Below are 12,188 nucleotides of genomic sequence, written 5' to 3' on the forward strand. Positions count from 1 at the left end.
GTGTTACAATTACCCATCCATTCCAATTATGAGTCATTCAAAACACACATGAGCAATGGCATACTGTGGGCTCCAACATTTGGCATAGCATAGTTCAACAGCAGCATTAAAGGAATTGTTTAACCATAAATGAAATCTACCTTATCATTTACTCACTTTCATGCCATCCTGCATGTACGTAACTTCCTTTCCTCAAGAAAAACAATTGGAGTAACATTAAATAAAATTCTAGCATTTCATAGCTTTGATATCCTCAAAAAAAAAACACACAATTCAGTGGCATTACAAAGCTACGAACAGCCAGAAGTTTAGTTATTACTCCAATTGTGTTTAGCTGAAGAAGTCATGTACACCTAGGATGACATGAGGGTGAGTAAATAAGGTAAATTTAATTTGGGTGGAGTTTAAATAAAAAGTTTGAAAAATATTATGGTGGTTTTTTGACAGTATGTTAGTTGTTCAGCGACAATGCACTTTATCCAGTCAAGTTCATACCACAGGAATTGTTTATTGCTAAAGCAGTAGCTAAAATAAAAACACTTGAACACATTAATAATTGATTCATAACTGTTTATTTTGTCCATCTTGCAACCAATTTTAGCAGTGGCTATACTGACAATGTTTCACGAGAAGTTTAAAATGTTTAATAAAAAAATTAATGAAATGCTTTTTCAGATGTTTCTGTGTCTGTAGTTCCTGTTCAACGGTACAACATGCATGTCTGATATGCACATATACAATTTACATTCCTGAAGTATTTTAACCTTTTTAAGAGAAAAGACTGATTCACCAAGCATTTGTTTCACAGCAAGAACTGTGTCCATGTAGACAGATAATGCATCTGACAAAGGTACATCCGGGCTTGATCGTGTTGCCAGCTCTTCTTCAGTCAAGCCACGAGGCAGATCCAACTCAGGAACATGAACACCTGCTGGTTGCCCTTGAAGGTCTTCCCTGACTTCATCAATGTCAATCTACAACAGTTACAACATGAACGAATTGTTTAGAAGATTAATTAAACAGTCATTTAAAAAAATTGGTCAATACTTACATTTCAATTTCTACTTTTTGATTTTCCATTGCATCAAACAATTTATCAGTGAATAAATAATATAAATGAAACAAATGGGCCATGCTTCCATAAAAGCAGTTAAACCACTGCAAAATTACCCGATTTAAGTCATCCCTCTCACGATTTGACCAAAGCTGCAGAGGAGTTCTGTTGCCTTCAGATCTTAAACTGTGACAATTCCAGGCACTCCGAAATTCTTGTAGATGCCTCTGAATTTGAGGCATGTAAGACCAGTGCAAGGCAAACAAGTCCACATCCTGGTCCGGATTAAGCCATCCTTCATCTTCCAACCGACGAAAGGTAGTGTAGAAGAGGTCTGTTACTTGGTCAAAGACATCTCTCCACAGCCGCTCAATTCTCACATAAGAAAAACAAACTTCATTTTAAACCAGTTTGGCAAAGGAAAATGTAATTAATGTGTTTACAAGGCTACCTCTGGTTGTGTACACTTCTTCCTGTAATGTGTGAATGTCTGTTTATTCCTCTGGTTCGTGTCATGAAGCGGGCAACCATTATATTCCCCCCTTATCAGAACGCACTCTAGAGGGAACACCATATAGGTCTACTGCAGACAGGAAGCTTTGCAGCATTGTTTGAGCCTTGTTGTTTGTAGCAGCTTTTAAGTACACCACAAGCCGGGAATAGCCGTCAATTCCCCCATGGATAACAATTCTCCATCTGCAAATTAAAGCCTTTAAAGTTACTAATTTAAGAATACAACTATGAATACCCAATTTACTTAAAAATGACAAGCACACAAAAACTATATGAAATGGCTACAACAATGAACATGCTTTTTACTATAGTCCAACAGTACATGAAAGTTTTTGAGCGATGGCTTACCTTCCTACACCACATATTCACTTATGTCAATAAAAGCATAACATGAAATCATGGTGTATCCTTTCAGATCTATCAGAATATGAGACTCTTACAACACAATTGGTAGCTGAGAGCATTAAACAAAGTTAAATATTTAATAAAGGAAACTTTGTGACTGATGGGAATTTCCATTTGTAGACATGTGCAAAGAATTCTATTTAGGGGCCGGTTGCATAAACTGCTTCGACTAGTCTTCAAAGTTAATCATCCAATTTTTTCTTCAAGACTGGTCATAACTTTATGTCAGTAACCTAAAAAGGTAGATTGGTCTAATTAAAATCTAAAAAGTATGACTTATAAGTCCTAACTAATTGCTAGTCAGTGAGACTAGTTTTTGAGACAGTCTTAATTTAGCAGCTAAGTTTATACAACTGGCCCTATGTCTGTAAATTCAGATTCTGTGTTACCCTAGACATTACTAACCATTATCCATTCACTTTACCAAATAAATTATTAACACTTACCGAATAAGTTTATGATTCCCGTCAATGTGCCACAAATAGTTGGGTGCCGGTACACTGTAACGTCGGCGTCGAGACGTCCTAAGGCGTAACCTGCGCAGTTCCATTCCTTCAGGATCTACTCGTCTTAATGATGCTAAAACCCTGTGTTCTGCAACAGATTATAACAATATTCATGTGGGATGTTTTGTGCGTACTGGGGTGGTTGAGCATCAACTGGCCTAATTCTTCTGTTAGAAAGAACTGCAGAGTGGTCCAGAGTGACATTGTAATTATTTACAACAGTGATGTGCATGTGGGATTGATGGGATGTTATCTGGCAGATGGGGGCCAATAAAACACAATTAAATCCTTTTGGAATACCGGCCAAAACGCACTTTTGGTTTCAATGGAAGAAGCCAATGGTTCATAATGGTATTTAAAGGGAAACAATTATGTATGTGGTGGTTGGCAGGTGTTCTTTTCAAACCCTGGATGAGACATTAGATTATTAAAATGTTATTTGATACATTTCCTACTTTGTATACGAAGTTGCCTGGATCTTATGTGTCCCAAGATCATCTTGTAGCCAGCATTAGGGTATCTGTGGTGTAGTTCCGCCAATACTCTATCCAACTCCTCATTTGTAATGGAGGTGTACAAGTCACGTTTCCTAAAAAAAGGATGTTTAAATTATAACGTTAGTTAGGTATTACACAAAAGTTTTCATTATAAAACTATATTATAACATTTCAACTAGGGATGTAACGATTCACCGTGAGCCGGTTGAAAATCGGTTATAATGAGCGACGATTCAAATCGGTTGAGGCTTGAACTGAATCGCAATACATTTTTTGAACAGCAGGGGGCGCTATTTTCACTGCAAACCTAAACGTGGATGCTGATATTTCTTTCATGCAAAAAAATCCAAGAAAAGCACAGACAGTATTAGTTTGTTTATATTAAAGAGACTTTTTCTATTATTAATTTGTTATAAAATTGCAGTTTAGTTTTGTTATTTGAAATAAAACATTATTTTATCATACAAAGAAAGTTTTGTTATTTGAAATAAAACATTATTTTATCATACAAAGAAAGTTTTGTTATTTGAAATAAAACATTATTTTATCATACAAAGAAACGTGAAGCATTTAAGAAATAATGCAAGGGACGTTGTTCATTTCTAATTGGTTTCAACTCATTTTTTCAAAATAAATCGTGAGTAAATCGTGAATAAATCGCATCGTGAGATCAGAATCGTGAATCGCATCGCATCGTGAGCTGAGTGAATCGTTACATCCCTAATTTCAACAAATTTCGACGAGCCAACTCAAACTTAATGATCCGCAAAAGAACTTTTGAAAAGACAAGTACGTTTATTTTATGTTTATAAGCACACATTGCTAGAAGGCACGGAACACAATTTAAAGTGGCCGTAAATCAGACAGTTTCTGCATATTTTATGTTAATCTGGAGTAACGTTACTTTACGGATATTTGAAGGGTGCGATACTATTCTGTAGTCTTTATTTTGATCACATTTATAAAAGACAGATGTTCGCTCAAGGCATAATAAGTTAACGTTTCTTTCAAAAACATTTTAGGATCGACCTTAAACCATACATACCTTAAACCATGATGTGCAAATTTTCGTCGGACTGTCCTTAGCGACACACCAATACATCTTGCCGTCTCTTCAGCGGTTACATCCAATGACTGGTGTCGTTCAAGAATGCTTGGATGTACAATCATAGCGTGACGACTGCTTCATTCCGATGGACTGAGTCGTTGAATGATACTCTGTGCCTCATCAAACTTAAGCCAAATCCTTTCATTTATTGTAGAACCACAACTATCCGCTGCGTTTGCAACGTCTTCCCTCAACTGTAAAACTCTTCTATATATAAAATGATAATCGAGAGTTGAATTTCCTTCGCAGAAATCAGCTAAAGCTAACAAATCATCCACAATTCCTCTTCGAACACGTTCAGATTCCCCTGCCATTTTGCGTCAATTTAACCTTCTCTTCGGTTTTATGGCGGGTAGAACAAATTCGATTGAACCTGTTGTAATGACGTTTGTTATTCTCACTGTCTAATGACAGTGCGTGTTACATTTACGAGTGAGAGAGGGTTTGGCGCTTCAAATTGAAGCGAAAGCTGATTGGTTGCCCCCGTATGTTCCCACGTGTGTACTGTCCAATGGCATTTTTTGACTCGATTGATAAATGGATAAAGAAAAGCATTTGGCAAAACGAAAAAGAAAAGCAATTGGCAAATAGAGAGAGAAAAGCATTTGGCAAATGCTTTTTTAAAAAGCGATTTAAAATGTGCACAATAAAACTTTTTATTTTTTTACGTTTTAAAGCATGAATTAAATAAACAGTTTTAAATGTGTATATTTATTTATACATTTAAAATTGTTTTTTTAATTTAACGTTTTATAGTTCAATTAAACTACATTTTAAAACACAAATTAAATAAATCATTTTAAATAAGTCTATTAATTTCTCAATTTGAAAAGTTGTTTATTTGCTAACATTTTTATGTTTTAATTACTTAATTGATCAATTGATTCTTCATTTTATTGCTAATCGGCACTCTCGGTCCTCCATATACATGAGCCCTTGTTAAGATCAGAGAAGTACATGAACTCTATAACTACCTGTAACAAAGTTCAATGTAGGGAAGGAAGGAGGCGGGAACCGGCGAACATTTAAACAATAAATTTTAATCAAAAATAAACAAACAATAACACGGAAGTAAAAGGCCGGCAGCCACCTCACGGTCGACTGCCGGCCACACAAACATAAATAAAACTTAACATTTCCGGGCCCGGTCCTCTCTCGTCGGCAGTCCCGTCGCTCGTCCTCTTATGCTCCCTAGCTCCCCGTGAGGCATGCGGGACCGGTGCGCGTACAGCTGATACTCATTATCACTCACGCCACCGGCCCCGCCTTCCTGCCCCACGGCTCTCGTCCCGCCTTCCTCGCTACACTACCTTTAAATGTATTCTTTTATATAAGAAAACTATTTTATATAAGAAAACTCAGTAATATATTTAGAATATAAGAAAAGTCAATAATATGTCTAGAAAAACCACCATAAGATCAGCAAAGCAGTAGCAAAGACAATTATCAAACAAGCTGTTATTAAATCTTGGCAATATAAATGGTATATGCAGAAAACAGGAAGACATTTCTATTAAATTCAAAAGAAAGTAGGATTACAAAATAATGAGACCGGAAGTGACTTTAAAAGAAGAGAAGAAGTAATAATAATAATAACAAGACAAAGATTAGGACATTCATCTTTAAAGGCGGGATGTCCGATTTTCCGAATTACGCTTGTTTAGACAAAGTCGGGCCGAGTACCAAAACAACCTTGTAGCCATCAGCAGTAAGGTGCACAGTGCACAGGACGGACATTAGTTGAGCCGAGCGCTGATGAACGCGTAAGATGGGGGTAGGGGTGTGTTTGTTTTGGTGATTTGAACATCAACAACGGCTAAGAGAAATCGGACACCCCGCCTTTAAATGGAAATTTATATAAAATCAGGAAACATCCCTCTGGATTATGTATATTCTGTGGTGAAACTGAAACAGTTGAGCATATTATATTACAGCACACTTATATTATATTTATATTATATTTAGAGCATACTGTAAAGAGAGACAGATTCTGGAAACAAAGTTACAGACAGAAGGCACAGATAATATGTCTTTAGAACTAATATTAGTTAAAAAATTTAATTTAAAAAAATTATTTTTTTATTTCATTTTTTATTTTTCCCCATTGTCACTTCACACTCCAGTTCAGTTGGGGGCGGTAATGCACCAAAAGTTGTCTTGCCCACCGCCATTAAACGTTTCGAGAAGAAGAACAACAAAGATATTTTAAATGAAAAGTGGAAATTACAGAAATGAAATAAAATGGCTACATATTTAGAAAGACATCTACTACAAATGCTTATAATGGAATGGATGTCCATATTATAGTTGTCTACCTGGCACATATAGGCTACTGTATGTGAGTCAAACATATGACACAAACATTTAACTGCTAACTTACTAAATACATACACAGACGAGCATACTGTATGTCTTAGTATGTCTCTCTGCAGGCTTCTTGTAATGCTTAGTGAAGAGTTTCTATGGGGTTCTGCTCGAATACCTGCTATGCATGCACAAGAAGAAACTTTATTTAGAAATCAGAGTGTGAAAGGGACACACCACAGTCTACGACAACTAAAGTAAAGTAAATTGTAAGTTATATTTTTTATACACTAGGGGGAACTAAAGACCACAAGTTCTGCAGACAGTGGTGGCCTGTTACGGTATTGTTTATTTAAATACACAGATTTATACAGTTTACAAAAAAATACATGTGCATTATTTCATTATCACATGTCACATCCTCAAGTCACTATTTTCGAAAACTGTAAAACAAACAAACTCTGAAAAACAAACTACTTAATTAAGCAGCAATGTAGATATTAATTTCAACCACATCTCTCACAACATTCAAAAAACTACTTAAAACCCATCTCTTCTGTGAATACTTGACAGACAAATGAGAAAAAACGAAGAAAAAAACTAACCCTCTCTCTTTCTCTCAACAGGTATTGGTCTAGCGTTTGCTGAAACTAGTAACTTTGTATTAGTATTATTGCTCCTGTATGACATATCGCTTATTGCTCCCTGAACTCTCTGTAAGTCGCTTTGGATAAAAGCATCTTCTAAATGTAAATGTAATTTTGCAGAAAACTTTTGTAACAAAAAGACAGCTGAAATCTGATGAAAAATCTAACATTGCATAAAGTGTGTTTCTTCATTTTAAAAGAAATGTTGTAAAACCGTTATACACATTTTCATCTGTTTCTGTGTATTGTGGCCTGGTCAGGTTGCATATTGTAAAACAGGTGTTACACATCTTGACACCTGTCTTTTGCACTGTCAAATTCTGATCAGAAAATAATCTTAACAATAGGTGTAAATGGTGTGTAATGATTCATGTTATTATGCAACATACTTTAGTTGTGATGTCCTCAAGAAGAGTTGCTTGCAGAATTTTTACTAAAAAGCTTCTAACATGTATTAAAGATACCTTGGTCATTTTATTCCGTTATAATGTGTTTACAAATGCAAATTTGAGTATTATTTGTGTTTTATTAGTATACATACTTTCAAAAAGCATCCACCAATATATAAGCTTTATTTATTGTAAAGAAAAAAAACTCACCAATTGTGATTTTCATTACAAATTTATTTGCTCTTTTGTATTGTGTGATTGTTGGAGACAAGTGATACAGTATAACTCATCAATAATCAAATTACATTACATGAATAAATGCAGCAATACTCTTAACACTTGCAAAATAACGACATACTGCTACTGTGATTAAAATATGAAATACTACAAGTTTTGATTCTATGTACAAGAATAAAAATTTGAATATCTGAATATTTACAGAGGATCACAAATGTCTTGAAATTGCCATGTGTCACGAATCTCAGCTATGGACTATGGCAGGAAAGAACCCAATTGCAGGCAGCGGGAGTACAGGGAGAACAAAATACTTTATTTTAACAATAAACATAAAACAAAAACCCGCGATGGGGTGAAAACAAGAACAAGATAACAATAAGGCAATGGAGACTTAAACTAACTTAACACTAGACCCACATAGACTTGACAAGGACTAAACTAAACTAAACACTTACTACAACAGACGAAACAGCAACAAGAGGCACAGGCATTACGGGGAACGAAGAACGCATACCATGCACATACAATGACCGACACAGGACAATGAAACATGAGGGTTTTACATAGGTAAGATAGACAAAGGATAACGACACGGGGCAGGTGTGGGTAATTAAACACTCAGGGAAAGATAACGAGGAAACGAGATGGCGGGAACAGAGACGAGACACTGGAGAGAACGTATATTATTGTCAAAAGGACAATAATATGTTTCTCTCCACACATAACCAAAGGCTTTGTCATGACTCTGCTACAGGACCAAGAAAAACATGACTAAATGAAGCAGAGCCATGACACCATGTGCCTTTTCAACTAACCAACTTCGACACAATAATATACAATCGACTTTGAGACCATTACAAGAAACAGACAACATTATTATTATAACTGACATGAAAGGAAATAAACAAATACTAGTTGCTACTACACTATTTTTTGCTAATTGAAAGTCAAATAGACGGTTTAACATAGGAAAAGTGCAATGTTTAGGCTACATGTAAATAGAAAGTAGACAAAATCATCGGGTTATAAAAATCATGCATTTGTCTGTGTTCCACACTGTCTTTATCTAGTCTGGGCAGAAGTTTAATCATTCACATTAACATGATCATATTTCAGAGGCTGGTATCACATGGGATATTTTATTAAACATTGAGAATAGATCCAGCTATCTCATTGTGCTGAAAAAAAGAACTCCAATAGTTAAAACACCCACACAAACACACTGCTGTTGGTAGATTAAGTCATTGCATTGCTGAAAAACAAATTTCTTAACTATAACCATCAGGAACTACATCAAAAGACAGCTATGCATCTGATCCTGTTGATGCTCTGTACAAAATCTACATTGGTATGTGGCCTGTTATTAATAAATCAAAATGGACATCAGGGAAAGATTTTGCAGTAATTCCATTTTTCTGCCAACATCTCATCTAATACTTCATTAACATTCATCTCAATGTGTGAACAGCATGAGTCTTGGACCTTCACCTGCTGTCATCACTCCAGTTACAAAAATGATAACATTGCATTAAAAACAGACATGCGGCTTTGTTCCATAATTATGATAGCAGACAGTACAGCATCTGTCCGAGATTAATGACATTTTAAAGCGTTTGAGGATGGAACAAGCAAATGAAAGTGGATCTGTGCTGAACCTATTTTACTGTAGCTGCTTCTTGACAGTTACTACTGGTAATGTCACCCTGACTGAACTGTTCTCTAGATGGCATTGACATTTTTAATATATAACTATGGTAATGTTACAGGCTATTACTTTCAAAAGATTATTTGGTTGCTCAGACCATCAATGCTCAGTCCTAGCACTGAAGCTTGCGAATACTGCGAGAAATTCTCTTAAACTCACGCTGACCCTTCTGCCAGCGCTTCAGCGATGTTATAACCAAATTCCCATCCATCTTCTGGCCCATCACCAGATAGGCAGCATTGATGTCATTCATTTCATCACACACACACTGAAGTCCATCTTTCAGCCAAAGCACGGTTTTTCTGAGGTCACGCTCGGTGACACCACCGTTCAGCTTGTAGACAGTCTTGCTCTTGGTTTCCGGAATGATCTTGGTGTCACCATTCATGTAGGATATCTCCTTGACCTTGATCTTTAAAGCTAGTATTTCATCAAGATAGAAGATTGTGTTAGGGTGAGACAAAGGAGAAAAATAACTGCGTGAACCAAATTTAGGAATGCACCACCTTAAATAACTTCTGGTTAATATGCATGAGCAGAGTTTAAGGTTGGAGATGTTGCTTTTTTCTATTTCTTTTTTTATTGTGGTTCTTTGAAAATAATCATTTTTTAGTATAAGTAATGTTCTAGTGTACAATTATTGTGCCTTGGTTTTTATTAAAAAGTTTTTAAAAGCACCTTATTTTGTCACACGTACAAGTTAGTATGAGAAAATAACAGGTTCTTGCGAAAGGTTCCCCTAAGAAAAGCGTATGCCAAATGCATAAATATAAAAGTTTAAACAGTGTGTGTAAAAGAACCATAAAACAAGGACTTACCAAAGTCATTCTTGCAAAAGCTGTCCACAATTCCATTGTCATTCTCAGGTTTTTCTTTGCAAGCCTCACATACCTTCGGAACTATGCAAAGAAAGATCAACACAGAAGTTAAGGGTGAACGGGTTTTTGAAAACCAAATAAAACCAAAGCCTTCCTACCTTCCTTGGTGACGGGCACTAAAGCATCACCACTACCAGGTTGTATGCACAGGTCGTTATCCAGTGGAAAGCGCTCGCAGTCCAGCATCTCCGGCCAAGGAAACCCAAACGCAGCCATCACCGGAGCGCAGCCGTTCATCACGCTTTCGCACAGCGACCTGCACGGCTGAATCGGCTCATCTAGATCATCCAGACACACCGGAGCGAAGAGCGAACAGAGAAACTTTCTGGTGTCCGGATGACACTGCTTCTGCACCAACGGGATCCAGGAGGAAGCCTGTTGCACAACTTCGTTCATGGTTTCGTGTCCGAGGAGGTTGGGGAGACGCATGTCCGTGTACTCGATATCGTGGCACAAGAGAAGGTTTGCGGGTATTGGTTTGCAGTTGCTCTTTTTCTGGAAGAGCTCGGGCTGACCGAAGGCGTATAATCCGTGAAACGCATCCAGATATTCAGGTAATGTAAGAGCTACCAGAAGTGCCAGATATGCCCGCATCTTTATATCACTTGAGCAGAGGCAAAACAGAGAGAAGTAACTTCCGAAAATGCCAGTTTAACACTCAGCGTTATTCTCAGTTATGGATAACTGAACTCTGTTCTGTGCCAAAACCTGTTCTCACTGGCCTGGGCGGAGCGAAAGGGAGCGATCTGATGTCCACTGCTCGAATTTGCCCTGTTTCCTGCAAAGGCTGTGTGCAAAACTTAGTAGCCACCCACCTAGAGAGCGTTTTTGGCCACACGTCGTCACAAAAGAAACGCATTAAAAAGTTGATTGTATTACTCGTGATTTTTGTAAGATGACATTCTTACAAAAATATTTAAAGAAAAAAGGCTCTACGCAACACTTTTACCCGCACATTAGAAAACTAACAACAAATTAACTTATGATGTTTTTGTTGTAAATATTGGTTGGTTAAAAAAATCAAACTGTTCCACTGGTTCAGGATTTTTATTCCTAATTTTACTTGATGATGATAAGTAATGACACTTTTATAACAATTGTTAATATGACAACACAATTCACGTTATGCTTTATGACTTAGAGTTCATTTGACAGCTGGGTGCATGATACTATTCTAGTGATGTGTGGTGTACAAAATGCTTATACAAAATGTTAAACTATTTTCATGTAATATGCTACTATAGAAATAAAACTATGCAAAAACTTTTTTAAGTAATGAAATGTTAAAATTGTATCTACTGCCCTTTTCTATGAATTCGTCTTTTATAATATATGTACATTTATGTTGTGTGGAATAGCTTATTTAGAGGTGATAAATAAAAGAGCATTTTTATAACAAGTTTTATATATTATTTTTTAAAACATCTGCTTAAGAATCTGATAAAATACTATCTTATTAACATATTGCAGAATCTACAACAAATATACAGATTTATGCATTCTGCTGTGTGTGTTTGTGTGTGTGTGTGTTTTCATGTTTGTATATCCCGGTGGGGACCTAAACCTGAATACACACCAACACATGGGGACTCGTGTCACCGTGGGGACCAAAATTGAGGTCCCCAGGGGCAAAAAAGCTAATAAATTGTACAGAACAATATTTTTTACAAATCTAAAAATGCAAAAAGTGTTCTATGATCTTTAGGTTTAGGGATAGGGGATAGAAGTATAAAAACATTACGCCTATGGACCCCACGGGGATAGTCAACCAAAGCCTGTGTGTGTGTGTTTGAGAGAGAGAGAGAGAGAGAGAGAGAGCCCTGTTGATTGAAACTGAACTCCTTGGGGCAGTAGGTCTGGTCCCTGTATCATTCATCACTCTGTAAGGGTCCCGTTTGATACCACTAACCACCAAATCTTTGTCATCTCTCACAGCCTCGTACCT

The 12,188-nt window shown here is 36.5% G+C and overlaps 1 protein-coding gene and 1 long non-coding RNA gene across 2 annotated transcripts; both read right to left on the minus strand.

The window, feature by feature from the left end:
* Positions 1-661: 661 nt before the first annotated feature.
* Positions 662-3,145, minus strand: LOC130553478 (uncharacterized). Its single transcript, XR_008962863.1, has 5 exons — positions 2,934-3,145; positions 2,419-2,566; positions 1,506-1,750; positions 1,171-1,429; positions 662-974 (listed from the first exon to the last, which is right to left on the minus strand). It is a non-coding gene; the product is annotated as an uncharacterized LOC130553478 (long non-coding RNA).
* Positions 3,146-7,642: 4,497 nt separating this feature from the next.
* sfrp2 (secreted frizzled-related protein 2) lies at positions 7,643-11,973 on the minus strand. The gene is made up of 3 exons (XM_057331690.1): positions 10,342-11,973; positions 10,184-10,264; positions 7,643-9,785 (listed from the first exon to the last, which is right to left on the minus strand). Exons 1-3 carry the CDS (start codon positions 10,835-10,837, stop codon positions 9,478-9,480), a joined length of 885 nt encoding a protein of 294 aa, XP_057187673.1. The 5' UTR covers positions 10,838-11,973; the 3' UTR covers positions 7,643-9,477.
* Positions 11,974-12,188: the final 215 nt, after the last annotated feature.

Source organism: Triplophysa rosa, linkage group LG4 (genome assembly GCF_024868665.1).
Source record: "Triplophysa rosa linkage group LG4, Trosa_1v2, whole genome shotgun sequence".
In the NCBI taxonomy this organism is placed as follows: Eukaryota; Metazoa; Chordata; class Actinopteri; order Cypriniformes; family Nemacheilidae; genus Triplophysa; species Triplophysa rosa.